Source organism: Myxine glutinosa, chromosome 2, assembly GCF_964187855.1.
Source record: "Myxine glutinosa chromosome 2, kmMyxGlut1.1, whole genome shotgun sequence".
Lineage (NCBI taxonomy): Eukaryota > Metazoa > Chordata > Myxini > Myxiniformes > Myxinidae > Myxine > Myxine glutinosa.
Genome location: NC_136262.1, coordinates 112,929,633 through 112,947,778, shown reverse-complemented (window position 1 = coordinate 112,947,778; position 18,146 = coordinate 112,929,633). Strand labels below are relative to the sequence as shown.

Here is an 18,146-nt window from a genome sequence, read left to right as displayed (position 1 = left end):
TCCAAATCTCCCTCTGTTTAGTCCAAGTCTCCCTCTGTTTTGTCCAAATCTCCCTCTGTTTTGTCCAAGTCTCCCTCTGTTTTGTCCAAATCTCCCTCTGTTTTGTCTAAATCTCCCTCTGTCTTGTCTAAATCTCCCTCTGTTCTGTCTAAATCTCCCTCTGTTTTGTCTAAATCTCCCTCTGTTTAGTGCAAGTCTCCCTCTGTTTTGTCCAAATCTCCCTCTGTTTTGTCCAAATCTCTCTCTGTTTTGTCCAAGTCTTCTTATACTTTGTCCGTGAACCCTGCTGTTGGTGTTTCCCCCTCTCTTTTCCCACTGTTCCTTTTGTTCTGTTGCGTCCTGATCTGTTCCGTGTTCTAGTTATTCCATTAAGCCTTGACTTGATATATAAACAAGTACAAAAAGTTTTAATTAAAACAAAAGCCGCGTCGATGTTACACAATGCCTAGATGCAGCTGTGCCTATAACGTCGATGTTATAGGCACAGGACATTCCTATTGATTCGATTACTTGATGTTATTTTTGTGCAAAGTGAAAATATATCTCGGCAATTTCCCGTGTGTGGCGACGAATTTTTAATATATCTCGGCATTTTCCCGTCTGTTATTTCAGGCGGTGTATGACTGACCATGCCGCGATTGAAAAAAATATATATCTCGGCAATTTCCCGTGTGTGGCGACACGTGAACGAAGCTATGCTCCTCTCTCCACATTATTGTGACGACGTATAAATTAAATATTTCATCGTGACGATTGTCATCAAATGGACGAATTTTTAATATATCTCGGCATTTTCCCGTCTGTTATTTCAGGCGGTGTATGACTGCCCATGCCGCGATGTAAAAAATATATATCTCGGCAATTTCCCGTATGTGGCGACACGTGAACGAAGCTATGCTCCTCTCTCCACATTATTGTGACGACGTATAAATTAAATATTTCATCGTGACGATTGTCATCAAATGGACGAATTTTTACTGTTATTTCGGGCGGTGTATGACTGACCATGCCGCGATTTAAACAAAATATATATATCTCGGCATTTTCCCGTCTGTTATTTCGGGCGGTGTATGACTGACCATGCCGCGATTTAAAAAAAAAAAATCTCAATGGACTTGAAGTTACAGGCCTTTGAGAATTCATTTCGTTCTATAAAGGGCAACTTTCATCAGATTTTCTTCCCGTTTTTTTTCAACCGAGTCTAAAACTATGTTAGCGACTGTGAAAAATGAAATGATATATCGAATTTGATTTGAAATAAAACTGTGTGAGAGAGGAAGACACCACGGGCCTACAAAACAGGCCTCAAAGCTATGCGAGTTAATAAAATGGTGGATATTTGTTTATATGAAGCCTCTCCCAAAATGGGTGGAGCTATGGTTCCCAGAATGGGTGGAGCTTTGAGGTTTTGTCTTCTCTGCAAGAACAACAAGAAGAAGAAGAAGAACAAGAAGAAGAACAACAACAACAGCAGAGGGCACTCTATGACCAGCGTCTGCGACGTGGCTAAAAAGAAGAAGTTGGCCAGTCATGTTCTTCCATCCAATCTTTCAAGATGTTCACCACAAACATGTTTTGTCCCCGATTCCTGGCACCTGGTCCATCATTTCAAACCTTATCCTCCGAAACCTTCCCCTCCGCACCATAAGCGTGTGATCTAAACTATGGTATATTGTTCGCTTGTCTTTTCTGTTTTGTCCTACAAGGCAGTTTGACCTTTGTTTGGTTGTCCTTTGGCCACTGGTTATGTTCTCCCACATTGTTAGTGTGTGGATCTTTCCTCACATCATCAGCTCCTCCACGAACATCACATTTTGTATATTAAGCACACAAGTTATGGGGTAATGCGTTTAAATATTTATCGGATTAAGTATTAAAGACAGATTGCACGAAGAAAGCAAAGACAAAACAATAAAACAGAACAACAATGACAATTACATACCGTTGGTCCTGGGAACCCAGGTGGGCCACGAGGCCCGAGCAGCCCCCTCTCTCCCTGCAGGAAAACGTCAGTGATTAAATAAATAAATAATTAAAGGACACTTCAAAACCCATAAAATCACATCCCTAAAGTTGGCATCTCATGGAGAACTTTCCATTCTACTTGGTGGCACAAATACCTTTGTTAACCCATATTGTGCCCAATGCTGAGTTAACGTGTTATCATCAGTGGATAACTAGTGTACTCTCCCTTCATTGTACACCGAACAACCGAAAACACTCTCAAGTACAAATAAATATTGTCGTTTCCTCCTTGGCAGGATTCTCATTTGCGTAGTTGGCAAAAGTTGTACGAAGTTTGTAAAGTTTGTTTTGCACGGAAGTTTACAATGAGCCTTCTTGTGGTGACCCTTGGTGTAACGAGTCATAACAATCAAACCCTGCTTGGGTCTCATAACGAGGTTCAACCACAACAGTAGATTTACGCAACGATCAAGTCAAACATGTTACAAGTTTTCATGAATTATGGGAAAAAACTTAAACCGTACAACCTCGTCGCGCAAAACTGCGCCCGTCATGTTATGATGCGTATTGTGGTAGCCGATGTGTATTGTGGTAGCTGATGTGTATTGTGGTAGCTGATGTGTTTTGTGGTAGCCGATGTGTATTGTGGTAGCCGATGTGTATTGTGGTAGCTGATGTGTATTGTGGTAGCCGATGTGTATTGTGGTAGCCGGTGTGTATTGTGGTAGCCGATGTGTATTGTGGTAGCCGATGTGTATTGTGGTAGCCGATGTGTATTGTGGTAGCTGATGTGTATTGTGGTAGCCGGTGTGTATTGTGGTAGCCGATGTGTATTGTGGTAGCCGGTGTGTATTGTGGTAGCCAGTGTGTATTGTGGTAGCCGATGTGTATTGTGGTAGCCGATGTGTATTGTGGTAGCCGGTGTGTATTGTGGTAGCCAGTGTGTATTGTTGTAGCCGATGTGTATTGTGGTAGCCGATGTGTATTGTGGTAGCCAATGTGTATTGTGGTAGCCGGTGTGTATTGTGGTAGCCGATGTGTATTGTGGTAGCCGGTGTGTATTGTGGTACCCAGTGTGTATTGTGGTAGCCGATGTGTATTGTGGTAGCCGATGTGTATTGTGGTAGCCGATGTGTATTGTGGTAGCCGATGTGTATTGTGGTAGCCAGTGTGTATTGTGGTAGCCGATGTGTATTGTGGTAGCCGATGTGTATTGTGGTAGCTGATGTGTATTGTGGTAGCCGGTGTGTATTGTGGTAGCCGGTGTGTATTGTGGTAGCCGATGTGTATTGTGGTAGCCGATGTGTATTGTGGTAGCCGATGTGTATTGTGGTAGCCGGTGTGTATTGTGGTAGCCGATGTGTATTGTGGTAGCCGATGTGTATTGTGGTAGCCGATGTGTATTGTGGTAGCCGATGTGTATTGTGGTAGCCGATGTGTATTGTGGTAGCCGATGTGTATTGTGGTAGCCGATGTGTATTGTGGTAGCCGATGTGTATTGTGGTAGCCGATGTGTATTGTGGTAGCCGATGTGTATTGTGGTAGCCGATGTGTATTGTGGTAGCCAGTGTGTATTGTGGTAGCCGGTGTGTATTGTGGTAGCCGGTGTGTATTGTGGTAGCCGATGTGTATTGTGGTAGCCGATGTGTATTGTGGTAGCCGATGTGTATTGTGGTAGCCGGTGTGTATTGTGGTAGCCGGTGTGTATTGTGGTAGCCGATGTGTATTGTGGTAGCCGATGTGTATTGTGGTAGCCGATGTGTATTGTGGTAGCCGATGTGTATTGTGGTAGCCGATGTGTATTGTGGTAGCCGATGTGTATTGTGGTAGCCGGTGTGTATTGTGGTAGCCGGTGTGTATTGTGGTAGCCGATGTGTATTGTGGTAGCCGATGTGTATTGTGGTAGCCGATGTGTATTGTGGTAGCCGATGTGTATTGTGGTAGCCGATGTGTATTGTGGTAGCCGATGTGTATTGTGGTAGCCGATGTGTATTGTGGTAGCCGGTGTGTATTGTGGTAGCCGGTGTGTATTGTGGTAGTCGGTGTGTATTGTGGTAGCCGATGTGTATTGTGGTAGCCGATGTGTATTGTGGTAGCCGATGTGTATTGTGGTAGCCGGTGTGTATTGAAGAATTAAATAATTTCCATTATTTAATTATTTAATTTCAAATTATAAAAAAATTCTAAATTATTATTTCATTTTCAAATATTTATTTTTCCCCAATTTTCAATTTTTTCAATTTTAAATTATTTTATATTTTAATTACTTATTTATTTACTTTTTCCCCAATATACAGTATTTCATTATTCATGATATATATTTTTTTTCAATTACTAAATTTGTTTTCAATTTTTACTTTTACTTCAAAAAAATTCCTTTATTTAAGTTTTCAAATTATTTCTGACTAGTGGGGTCACCCGCGGTACCCGGGACAATAACGTTAGGTGGGAGTCCAAACCTGAAAATGCTGGAGGGCAAGGCTGAAATTGTAAAAACAATATAGCCTATTTTACTCCAGGGGGTCCCAGGATTACCCACCCAAAATATCGTTGCGATCGGTTCAGCCGTTTTTGCGGTACCTGGGAACGGACGGACAGACAGACGGACGGACATTTGGTGAATTATAGTAAGATTTTTACTTATAAACGATGTGAAAAAGCAAACTGTTCACATATTTAAAACTTTGATGAAGTTGAAGCAACAATGAAGGAGTTGAGTAATAAAAGGTAGTGTAGTAGGTCCATCCATTTCAATCCATTTCATTCCGATGATCGGCCATTTCAATTTCAATCGGCCATTTCATCCATTTAAAATCCATTTCAATAATATTTCTCACCTACTACCTAAAGGTAGTAGGTGAGGAATATTATTGAAATGGATTTTTTTTTTTTTTTTTTTTTTTTTGTATACTGAATCGAGGCTCGTGAAAGAGCTAACATTTATTTCACAAACAAATCAACCAGACAAACAAAATGTATAAAAAGAGGGAGCGGAAGACAAGATGGGGAGAGAAGGGGAAGCACACAAACACAACATTTGAGAGCAGGGAGATGTGTGGGAGGGAGAGGGCTTGGGGGGAGGAGGCGTGGGAAGGAGGGGGGGGGGGGGGGGAGAAGTATAAAACACAAGGACACCAAGGACTTCCAGGACAGAAGTTGGTATTTCAAAAAAGTGGATTTGGGGTGAAACCCAAAACCCAAAACCCAAAATTAAACCCAAAACACACCTTTCACACACCTGGTGAGCCCACACCCTTACACACCTCTCACACATCTTCCCCCTTGCTCATAAAACTTCATCTTACACGAAACGAGCAATGCCATGAATCAAATTTGTATCCTAAGATTACCCATAATTCCCTCTGCTGTATCAATGACCACTTTCCTTCCTCATTAATTTTTGACATTTTTTGTCCCCAACATCCAAGAAATGTTCAAATTCAGTTTAGTTTTTCCCTTCCCCAAGATGAACCCCATAATAGCGATGTTTACCGTGACGTCACGTACCCGATCACGTGACCGCGCTCTTGGATGTTGTTACATTATTTCCACAAGTAGAGCACAATACACCTGCATGATGAGCGTACAAACATGGCTCAATATGCTGAGATTTTGTTCAACTCTTCAGGCCTCAGGTTGGAGTTCCAATTCATCAAAAGGTAGGATATCAATTTTAAAATCCACTTTAAAATCCAATTTTTAAAATCCCTCATCCACGCCTTCATCACCTCCCGTCTGGACTACTACAATAGCCTCCTCTATGGTTCACACTCAACAATCACCAATAAACTCCAATACATTCAGAACTCCGCTGCCCGTCTACTCACCCATTCCCGGACCCGTGACCACATCACCCCCGTCCTTTACAAGCTTCACTGGCTCCCCATCTCCCAGAGAATCCAGTACAAAATCCTCCTCTTGATCTACAAAGCCCTCCATAACCTGGCCCCATCCTACCTGGCTGACCTCCTCTCCAGACACTCCCACCCGCAACCTCCGCTCTGCTGGTACCAACTTCCTGACCCCCCACCCCATCCGGACCAAATTCAGATCCTGGGGGGACAGGGCCTTCTCCATCGCTGCTCCCACCCTCTGGAACTCGCTACCTCACACCATCAGAGACTCCTCCTCACTCACCACATTCAAAACATCACTCAAGACCCACCTGTTCAACACTGCATTCAACATTTAACCCACAGCATTTAACCCCTGACTATCTCTTCTCCTTCTCCCTCCTTTTTGCTTTGAATATTTCCCTATTGATTTTTGTTTTTTGCAATTGTTTTTATGTTTTGCTATGCATTATGTTTTGCACTCTGTCAAAGCGTCTTTGGGCACCCTGAAAAGCGCTATATAAAATAAATGCATTATTATTATTATTATTCATAAAATGCGACCAACAGAGCAGCCCATTATTGTATGCAAATACAGTACTCAAACTACCACAACGTGATGCTAAAAAAGTAGAGGCGTGAGTATTAATAAATACTGTATCAATTATTACATCGATTACGGAAAATAAAGTTTTCAACATCTCACCGGATCTCCAGATAAACCTGTCGGCCCAATTTCTCCATCTTTTCCCTGTAGAGAGAAACAATGAAAACCAAAAAAATACCTACAAAGGTAACTCGTCTCAATGACATGCAATACCCAAATGATCTACACATTGTGGAGGAGCAGAACAACCTGCACCAACCTCTAAGACCTAAACACAATCTCGGGGGGGGGGGGGGGTGGGGAGGGGGTGGAGGGGAGTGAGGTAGGGCTGTAAGACCTTTAAAAAAAATATGGTAATGGGGCCGGGGGGGGGGGGGGCTATAAGACCTGAACACAATCTGGGTGGAGAGGGGGCTTAAGCAACTGATTGAACAAACTTAGAGGATTCAAAATATCAGGAGGGGCTGGGACTTACTCTCATTCCTGGTTCTCCAGAGATACCTTGTGGTCCCTTTGCACCAACATAGCCCTGTGGAGTGAAGGATATAAATGGATTAGTGATAATGAATGATTGTTTGTGTGTTCCTTTTGCTGTCACAACACAATATAAGCATCGCACCCACTATCGTATTGGCATGACATGAGTGACATCAACTCATCGTGTACATGTCAGTATACATACAGTACCATCTTTGTCACAATGTTAATAATGTCAATTCACTTACAATGAGCTTCAATACATGAGGAGGCCATTAGGCCCAGCAAGCCTGCGCACTGGTTGCCAACCTATGGTTGTTTGTCCGCTCTCTTATATTTAGAGCTTTTCCGGGATTCGAACCACCGACCTCCCAGACTCAGACCAGACACGAACCATTACATCACCGAGCCTAGTCAAAGTTAAAATGTTGATCTAAACCTAATAACTTATTAATATATTGTATCGCTCATTTATTTATCCAAGTTCATATTGATATAGGATGTATATATGGTTATTTGATGATGTGTATCTAAGATTGTTGTTTTGGAATACCATGGTAGTTATATAGAACTCTTGCCACAAATATGTTTTTTTAAATCATTATCATTCTTTTCCACCCATCTGTGCAATTTACAATAAATGACACAACTGTTAACAAGGCCACGATTAATAAAAGTTTGGCAGGATAACTGAGGCAATGCACTCACCTTGGGGATGTCAGGTGTGAATTAATTACATTCCCAACCAGACTATGAAATGTCACATTGCTCATGGAATCAAGGACTGTGCCGTCCGAAGGAAGGGACGTTCAATCAACTAACCCGTCCGTCCGCTGAACAAATTACTCATTTTGTCCTTAACATACACAAAGCACTTCATCAGCACCTCAGCCATGCACCTAGAAGGGATGAAACCAGCAAACAGGTGCTGCAAACAAGTGAACGAATTAACTAAATAAAACCACCAAACATCAATAACTATCATCTAACTTAACAAAATGTCAACGATGGAGCTGGGTCGGGAAGAACCTACAGCAAGTGTGCTGATATTACCGGGGGAAAAATCCTTTTGGGAAAAACCCACTCTTTTAATGATTTAAAAAAAAAAAATTCAACATTAATTTTTAAAAATCTTTCTTCATCGTTTTAATTATTTTTTAAATCTTTTTTTCATCATGAAATTTTTTACAACTCTTTCTTCATTTTTTAAAATGATTTTTGGCTTTAAAAAAAATTAATATTTTAAATGATATTTTTTCATCTTTTAAAATGATTTAAAAATCGTTTTGTCATAATTTTTAATGATTTTTTGATCTTTTTTCATCTTTTTAAATGACCTTTAAAAGCCTTTTTGTATCATTTAAAAATAATTTTTTGATCTTTTTTTCCTCATTTTTAATGATTTTTTGATCTTTTTTTGATCTTTTTAATGACCTTTAAAAACCTTTTTTTGTATCATTTTAAAATAATTTTTTGATCTGTTTTTTTCCTCATTTTAAATGATTTTTTGATCTTTTTTTCATCTTTTTTAATGACCTTTTTTCATCTTTTTTAATGTGTATATGTGTGTATGATTTTTGATCTTTTTTCCTCATTTAAAAATGATTTTTTGATCTTTTTTCATCTTTTTAAATGATTTTTAAAAATCTTTTTATCAATTTTAAATGATTTTTTGATCTTTTTAAAATGGTTTTTTTAATGATTTTCTCAAATGATATAACTTGGATTGTGAAGCGATAGTCTTCATAAGCGTCATTGTGGGATGCTAACGTTGCCATGACAGTATAAATGTCGTTATATACTGCACCAGGAAATTACAACAACATTCCCAACTCTTATGGATGCAGTCCCTAAATCTGGTCGTCATGGTAATGCACATGATCGATCAGCTATGTGTAGTCAGAGCAAGTAAACCATTTATCTTGTGCCATCCGAGGGACCACGAACACATGTTTGTAACTGTAAGTGTCTTTTCTTGGTTTTTGTGCATAAATAAGAAAATTAATTTCCAGGTTTGGAAATGATTTGACACTGTGTGTGTGTATGTTTATGAGTGTGTGTATGTGTATAAGTGTGTGAGTGTATGTGTGTGTGTGTGTGTGTCTGTATGTGTATATGTGTGTATGCAAGTGTGTGCGTGTGTCACCATTTTTTCTCAGAGATGACTGAACAGATCTTCGTCAAACATGCAGATGTTCATTGAGTGCCGGAGAGTATTTTAGGCAAAAAAAAACTTTTTTTTTAATGGCTCTATCGTGCTCTGTGAAAGGTAATATTAAATGTTCCCCGGCCCTATTGCTTAGTGGCTGTAGGGAAATAAATGGTTTAGGCCACCACAAAAAAAAATAGAATTTTTTTTTTTCTTCAAAATGCCAACAGTACTGGGCAACGCCGGGTACCCCTACTAGTGGGCCTACCTAAGAAAAAATGCCAACAGTACTGGGCAACGCCGGGTACCCATACTAGTGGGCCTACCTAAGAAAAAATGCCAACAGTACTGGGAAACGCCGGGTACCCCTGCTAGTGGGCCTACCTAAGAAAAAATGCCAACAGTACTGGGAAACGCCGGGTACCTCTGCTAGTGGGCCTACCTAAGAAAATACAAAGTTTTCCATTTTGACAATGCAGCCCAATATTGTCAATTTGCTTTGCAAATATCAACGAGATTTCCATGGAAATTCAAATTGCAAATTCACATTATGGTTATTTCCTGATATAAATCTCACAAATATTCATGAAAATCTCGATTGGAATATTAAATTTAATTTTCCTAAACAAGCATCTTTAAATTTGCTCACTTCTAATGCCTCACAGTTATTAGTATAAAGTTGCCTGTTCATTCAATCTGAACATTTCATCTTTAAAATACCAAGTTTCTTTTGGCTTTGGTTTTCATGGAACATCCACATCTAAAATAGTTTGGGGATCATCTTGGAATATGATTTGAAGAGTTTGTTCCTACATCTATGTTTGATGGCTCACAGTGGAGACTCCAAGACAAATGACAAATGCAGAGCAGGAAAAGTCACCGGCACCAGATCATTTGTGCAGATTTGGAGTCTAATCAAGGAATTAGCACATGGGCTGATGTTTTAAAATGTTTTGTAGAGATTTGAAGTTATAAATTTTTGCATAAAGAAAACCGAAAAAGACGGCCAGTTTACTATCCCTGAAAAACGATGCATGTTGGTTGTCAGGCTATACGAATGCATGCACATGTTTCAAAAAATTTGGATCCAACTACAAGCCGTCATACATCCACTGAGCTCTACTCGTTTAGTAAGTGATAATGGGTAAGAAACATGAATTCAACTTCAGCGAAGTCGATGGCACGTCATCGCAAATCCCCACCCTTCCCACTGAGAGTGAAGTTGAAAGATGGCAAAATGTTCCACCAGTATTGATCCAAAATCCAATTTTGCGTTATTTCCTTTTTTACCCCGGTTACCCTAAATCCTCACTCGGGCATGCACCGGGGTTTGAATCAAAACATCCTTACATACGTCTCCCAATATTGTTTGCATATACAGACTTGGCATTTAATATGGAATATTTTTTTTTTCTTGACTTGGGTTTCCTTTCTGAACTCAGAATATCAATCTAGTGAGTTTCTTTTACACTTCGGTGATTTCTTTGTTAAAAGAACCATGTCACTGATTGTCTGTTGCAGCAAGAAGTCAATAACAGGATTATATCACAGGTGGCGTGACAAAATGTATGGACAGGTACATTTGACGATTGGCTTCACAATCGGGTATATAAGGGTTGTTGCATTCTGTATTAGTGGAAAACAACTGCTGCACGTCTACAAAAGTCATTACCGCTTCCTCTGGAGATGGTCCGTCAACTCGACAATGCTGTTTGTCATGGAGTGGTAGCTTTACGAAATTCCGGCATGAAACAGTGTGCTATTGCTCGGCAGTATGGCATCACTCAAGGTCAGGTGTCAAAGATCCCGAAACGAAATGCTCAGAGGGGTGTCCCTCCTCCAATATCGCGGCCAGGACGTCCCCGCAGAACCACAAGGAGGGATGATCGCCAGCTGCACCAGTTAGTCCGCAATGGCCGTACCAAGTCAGCTAATCGGCTTAGGGCTGAGTGGCAGCAACTGACAAATGTGCCTGTATCCAGAAGGCTAGTCAACCAACGACTGGTTCAAGCAGGCTGTCATGCCAGGCGTCCCCTGAGAAAGCCACGCCTGACAAGACAACACCGCCAGCGCCGATTGCAGTGGGCCAGAGAGCACCATCAATGGCAGCCAGGACACTGGAATTACGTGATCTTCAGTGACGACTGACGAGTCTTGATTTCTGGTCTATCGTCAAGATGGCCATGTCCGAGTGCGCAGACAAGTGCATGAAGCCTACAACGAAGATTGTATAGTGCCAAGAGTCCAAGCTGGAGGTGGTGGGGTGACCGTTTGGGATGATGCTTAGCTCTTTCACGAGCCTCGATTCAGTATACAAAAAAAAAAAAAAAAAAAAAAAATGCAGGGGGCAAAACTGACCTGGTTGTTCTGAATGGAAATCTGAACCAGTTCAAGTACAGGGCCATTCTGGAAGAAACATTGCTTCCATTTGCTCGTGTAGCCTTTCGAGGAAACTTTGTCTTCCAAGATGACAATGCATGGCCTCATCGTGCTCGCATGATCCAACACTTTCTTGCTGACCGTGGTGTAGAGCATATGGAGTGGCCTGCCATGTCCCCGGATATGAATCCGATAGAGAACTTGTGGGCAGAATTAACGCGTCAAATCGACAACTTGGACCAGCAGCCTACCTCTGTGCGTGAATTGCAGCAGACTATTGTCACTGCATGGCAAGCGATTCCTGTCCAAACCTTGGCAAATCTCGTGAACAGCATGCCTCGACGTGTATGTGCTCTCCTGAATGCTCGTGGGGGTTACACGAAGTACTGAACTGTAATTTTACTGTCCGTAATCCCAGTTATAATTTAACTTTTGTTTTTGTTAAAAAAAAATTTGGCTAATGTGCAAAATAAAGAAATACTTCTGGAAAACGTACAGAACTTTAACACAGTACTGTCCATGAATTGAGTTCAATATCAGTTTACATCACTTTCAAGGATCAATTTATTTGCTTCGAAATGTCAAATGTGGTTTTTGTTTCTTTTAAAGGTCACATTAACAAATCTAGAATAATTTCAACATAATTCCAATGAACTTTTGGTTCTAAGTCAACTTGAAAAGTAAGTTCACCCCCGCAAAAATATATTCCATATTAAATGCCAAGTCTGTACAAAGTTTCATTTTAAAATGTTTATAAATATGCCTGTAATTGCATTTTTTTGGTATTTGACCTTTTGACCCCACCTATGTGGCAGGCTAAAATGACACTGCTCTTGCACCTTCTTGCCATGTGGTGATCACAACTACCAAGTTTGGTGAATTTCTCCGCAACCGTTGAGGAGGAGATCATAGCGTGACAGACGAACAGACATGGAGCTGATTACAATGTCTCCTGTTTTTACAGCGTAGCCCATAGGGCAGTGCCGTGTGGAACAGCATTTGTCTGTCCCTCAAGTGTACGTATGTATGTATGTATGTATGTATGTATGTATGTGTGTATGTATGTATGTATGTATGTATGTATGCATGTATGTATGTATGTATGCATGTGTTACGGATTCGTCACTTCCGTTGTTGTGGTTTTCATCCACTGTAAACATTTTTGATTCCATGTACTATTATTGTTGTCATTTAAGGGAAAATGAGATTACTATTTTCAAAAGGTAAAAAAGTTAATGTTTTAAATGAAACCGGAACCGGATGACGACGAAGAGGAAGAGGAGGAAGAGAAGGCGGAGCGAGTGAGTCGGACAAGAAGCCGAGCTGCTTCGAGGTCTGGAGCGAACGATTGGCGAACGAGGGTCATAAGTGAACTTTGGGTTTCCCGGGAAAGGGATTCCTGCGACAGAGTTGTTATCGCTGTGACAGATCAACCTGCGTATCAGGTTTTGTGGTCGATTCCGAAGAGAATCGTTGGAGTGCCGTTACGCCACAAGAACGGGCCGTCGGCCATTTTGACTTGTGCGCTTTGCGCATCGCAGAAGGTTTTTCACTTCGTTTCAACCATTTTCACCGCATTCAGACGTTAATCTGGTGTGCGTGTGTCACGTGACTTTTGAGTGGGAAATCTGCGGTTCGCCGATTTGGAGCAGTGGAATGTCCATACCCGAGGGTGTGATTTCCCAGTCGCCTTGAGGGCACCTTTGCGCAGTTTTGGCAGCGGGACTGTGACTGTCATTCAAACGGGATTCTGGTCTCGATTGGACATCGTTCTGACGATCGCTGGAGTGGATCGACTTTGGCTTGATGCCGGAATAGAGACATTGGGGAATGTTCTTCTTTTCGCTCACTTGGAGCACAGTGAGTTATATTGTACGAACCTGATGGTACCATCATAGGAAATATATATTGGTTGTACAATTGATTACTGTTGTTGTTGTACTGTTATTCTTGTGTGATCTTAATACAATATTTGTTTGTTGGTAACAATTGGTGTGGCTTCACCATTGATCTTTGACATACAGAATAACACATCTTTCTGCCGTGACTCCTCTCGGGGCTCGGAGGTACACCGCGACCGGGGTTTGGGGAGGAGCACGTAACAGAAATTGGAGGCTCGTCCAGGATAGAATTCCCAAACATCCTCGTCCGGGATAGAATTCCTTAACATTCACAAAATTCCCAAATTTGGAATTTTTCTAACATTCCCAAATTTTTCCAAAAAATTGGAAAATTTTTGTGTGAAGGTTAACAGGTGCTAACTAATAGTCACCATGGTGTTTGACGCAGAAAAGTTTACGGCATCCCCTAATGAGGCACAGTTCCAAGCGTTAAAAAGATCGGAACTCTTGATATTGGCCAAATATTTTAACTTGGAGGTCTGAGTTAATATGAAGAAAGCAGAGATGCAGACATTGGTGGTAGAATCTCTGGTGGGACAAGGAACATGGAAAGAGGTAGCCTTGGTTTGGTTACCCGAGGAAAAAGAAAATGTGGAGCTCCGGAAAATGGAGATTTTTTATATTTTTTTTTTTGTTTTTTTTGTATACAAGATCGAGGCTCGTGAAAGAGCGAACATTAATCACACAGAAAGACAAACAGACACATAAAACAAATAACATCGGGAGCGGTAGACAAGATGGGGAGAGAGGGGGAAGGACACAAACACAACATTTAAGAGCAGGGACCGAGAGACATGGAGACATCGAGAGATCTGTGGGAGGGAGAGGGCTTTGGGGGGGAGGCATGTGAAGGGGTGGGGGGGTAGGTATAAACATATGGACACTGCCAGGACTTCCAGGAAAGAAGTTGGAATTTCAAACAAGGTGGATCTGGGGTGAATTAGTGGGGGTAGAAAAGATCAAGGTTTTGGATGGGGGAAGATAAGAGATGGTGGTGAACAGCTGTTTTAAAGACCTGGAGGGAGGAGTGGGATTGAAGGGAGTGTGGGAGTTTGTTCCAGAGGCGGGAGAAAAGAGGAATGAAAGAGTGAAGGTGAGCAGAGAGCCGAGATTTCGGCAGTTTAACCATCAGAGGGTTGCTGGCAGATCTTGTGCGACCTGTAGGAATATTTGGGGGACAGAGCACAGAGAGAGCTGGGGGAGCAAGGCCGGAGATGCAACTGCAGAGCCAGGAAAGGTTAAAAGCAGAGGAAAGGAGAGCTGAAAAAGAACTCGAGGAGAGAAGAACAGAGGAAAGGAGAGCTGAAGAAGAAAGAAGTGCAGAGGAAAGAGCAGAGGAAAGGAGAGCTGAAAAAGAACTCGAGGAAAGAAGAGCAGAACAGGAACGAGAACTCGAGGAGAGAAGAGCAGAGGAAAGGAGAGCTGAAGAAGAAAGAAGAGCAAAGGAAAGAGCAGAGGAAAGGAGAGCCGAAAGGGAGTTAAAGGAACGTGACATGGAGTAACAGAAGGAACTTAAACTCAAGGAGCTGGAATTAATGGGAGAACGGGGGGAAGTAGTATCCATGCCAGCTAGTTCGACAACTAGTCAGAACACTTGGGATGTTGGTAGGCATGTAAGGCTGGTTCCACCCTTCAATGAAAAGGAGGTAGCCAAGTTTTTTTTACACTTTGAGAAAGTGGCTCAAATGCAAAAATGGCCTGTGGGGTCCTGGACTATGTTAGTGCAAAGTGTTCTGGTGGGTAAAGCTCAAGATGTCTATTCAGCTTTACCGATTGACCAATGTGCAGATTATGAGAAAGTGAAGAAAGCCATTCTCAAATCGAATTGAATGTGAATCTTTGCTTTCTTAAAAGACAAAGCAAAGCAAAGACAATGTGAATGAATCACATTGATTTTTTTAAAGTGAGTAATGAAACCCGAAACAATATAAATAGACCTAGTAAAATACGGAGCTTATCCGGCTTGTTTTATTTATTTTTGAAAACTTATTTTAATCATGCGATATCATTTAAGGGACACAATCATGAAGATTTTTGAAGAGATGTTCTAGAGAATAATATCCCTGACCCATTAACACAAAAATAAATATTTTTGGGGAGAATAATAAGTTGGATAATCATGTTTTAAAATCGGACTATTTTCACTTCCGTTATGCAAATGAGCTACTTCCGGTCTATTCGCATGATGTTACGGGGGCATGGCTCTGACTGACATGTATGTATGCATTTCATCGCAAGTTATTCTCGGGTTCAAGATTCCGATGGGCCAAGCTTTCAACTGTTCAAATCGTCAAGAAATTTGCTCATGTAACTCAGAAGTCGTTTCGTTTCATACTCGACCCACAAAAAGATCATCAACGATCGCATGATTTGTGGTTGAAAAACCTCGGAACAACCAAATTCAACATAAAAAACGTATGTTCATTCAAAACATCATGTTGTTTGCAAAGACCACTTTGAGCCATCAGCGTTCATATTTGATCAACAGGCGATCACTTCCTGGGAAACAAGCCTTGGAAATTGCTGAAACACGACGCCGTACCGACACTTACCCGGCGAGAGTTACCTGGTGATTTGAAGCCACGAGGAAAAACGAGGAAAAAACCAAAATTGTTATTTCATTCTTGTGTCCTGCCTTTAATGCAATTCAAATACTAGCCGTCTGGTGAGCACCTTTGTAGCATCTGTCATGTTTCCTCGTATGATGTACGAGGGTCAAGCAAACTGATGGCATTATCTCGATGTTCCATGATTAGACAAGCAATTTTTGGAACAACAAAAACAAAACGGAATGTGAGAGGCCATGATTCATGCCGTGTAAGGTGCAACATGCACTGCATGAACAATTACAAAACCATTCTCATTTATTGCCAACCAACCACCATTCTCATATGTATTACCATTACGCCGCGCAAGCGAAGCAAAAGCTGGGGTCAAGCAATGGGTACACTTTGTCTGTGTGTCGGTCTGTATACAAACGTCGGTTTATGATCGAGGAACAACTTAATTTAAATGGAATGTTATATTTTGAAAACCAATCAGTACACGAATCGGAAAACAAACCTGTAGTTTAACAATACATCGGCTCTGAAATCATTCCGATCGTGCATGAACAGAGAGGAGTGAGATAATTTTTATACTTTGTCTAGCAATCAATCAAAATTTAAAATCATTCCAAACAGGAAACATTTTCCTATTTTTAGAGATGTCATAAAGGAAACAAACATCATGGACAAATAACGAATGTAATGTGGTGGTGGTGTTGTTGTTGTTCTTATTGAATAGCGCTAGACAGTTCTCTCGAACAAGCCTGTGGCACGGAGAAAGCCGATCGATCTCGCCCGAGTGACACAAATATACCCCACATCCAGGATGGTGTACCTCCGCCTTCACAAAGTCAGGGCCACGACAGAGTAAGAGAGAGAGGGAGGGAGAGAGAAAGAGGGAGAAGAGACAGAGACAAGAGGGAAAGATGCAGTCCACGGGCACCGATCGGAACACTTTCCCGATAGTTGTCAATGTAACATGTTAAGTAAGGTGGTATAAAAGACGCTGTATCAATGGTGGTAAACTTCTGAAAAAAAGTTTTTTCTGCCACCTTTAGAATCTATATTTTATTTCAATTGAATTATATAGTTGAACACTTAAGGCCATAATTAGCCTTTTTGGCACTTTCAAAACCTTTCATATAGCAATACTATGATACCATTGCATCTCGACCAATCAAATTTGCCACTCGCAGACCACGCCCATGTCCTTTTTTTCTCAAGGTTGCACGGGTTAAGGTATTCTATATGAACTCTACAGTTGTTTATGTACTTTTTATTTTACCTTACTTTACTATTCATCTCTGTTACCTAGGCCACCTGCCTACCTAATCACAATCACTTACCCTGTTCCCCTTTTGTCCTGGAATCCCTGGTAGGCCATCAAATCCTCGATCTCCCTGGGGCGGTGAGGGAGAAAGATAATTTTATGAAAGACACAATGATAGGAACATAAATTAAAATCAGACTGTCCTTTTCATGCTGTATGGTTCAATTCCTTCTTTGCCGGGTTTATCTTGAGTCCAATGCTTTTAAGATTTATCTACATGTCCGACTTTGCACAATCCTTTGCTGCTTCTGTTGTACACTTCTTGCACACAAGCCTTGGCTGTCTTTCTTCTTCAAAATCCTCATTCACTCACATACTTCCTCATATTAGCTCTTCCCTCTCCTCCTCAAGCTCCACCCACCTTTTCTCCTGGTTCCCCTGAAAGGCCCCGTGAGCCATCATTCCCTGGGGCACCCTGTAAAGGCAAGACCACAAGTTGATGAATATATAATAAACAAATAACTGAGCTATTTCATCTGCTATGGTTATAATATTAAAGCATGGGGGTAAGAGGGCACTTTGTGGCATTTGTTTATGGCTTCTCTGTGTGGCACATTGCAAACACTATGGAAAGTTTTCTGGACATGCGACAAAAGTTCATCCAAGAACTAAAGTAATTAAGTAGATTCTCAAGGCCTTGGGTGATTTGTCATTGTTGCAGCAGTATTTGGGTTTAAGCTAAAACAAAAGTTTACAAAAGAAAGGAACAAAAACTACAAATTTTTTTTAGAATTAGAACCTGTAAGTTGATTTAAGCATCATATCATTATCAATGGTGAGGAAGAAGACCAAACTTAAAACCCCATTAAGTCAACTCACTCTATTGCCTGATCCACCCGCTGGTCCTCGAGAACCTTGAACTCCGCGGGGACCCTAGAATGTAAGAGGATGTGGTATATTAGAATGCACAATATATCGTGGATTATTTATCATTCACATGGATAGAAGCCAACATGAAG

General features: G+C 41.2%; 1 protein-coding gene across 2 annotated transcripts in view; it reads right to left on the bottom strand.

Annotated features, from left to right (window-relative positions):
* Nucleotides 1-18,146, bottom strand: part of LOC137421405 (uncharacterized) — a 243,643-nt gene that overhangs the window by 86,736 nt on the left and 138,761 nt on the right. For both annotated transcript variants that reach the window (XM_068107435.2, XM_068107436.2), the window contains 6 exons: nucleotides 18,007-18,060; nucleotides 17,549-17,602; nucleotides 17,204-17,257; nucleotides 6,881-6,934; nucleotides 6,505-6,549; nucleotides 1,943-1,996 (listed from right to left, as the gene is read on the bottom strand). In XM_068107435.2, the coding sequence (XP_067963536.2) occupies nucleotides 1,943-1,996; nucleotides 6,505-6,549; nucleotides 6,881-6,934; nucleotides 17,204-17,257; nucleotides 17,549-17,602; nucleotides 18,007-18,060 (315 nt within the window). The remainder of the gene's footprint in view (nucleotides 1-1,942; nucleotides 1,997-6,504; nucleotides 6,550-6,880; nucleotides 6,935-17,203; nucleotides 17,258-17,548; nucleotides 17,603-18,006; nucleotides 18,061-18,146) is intronic.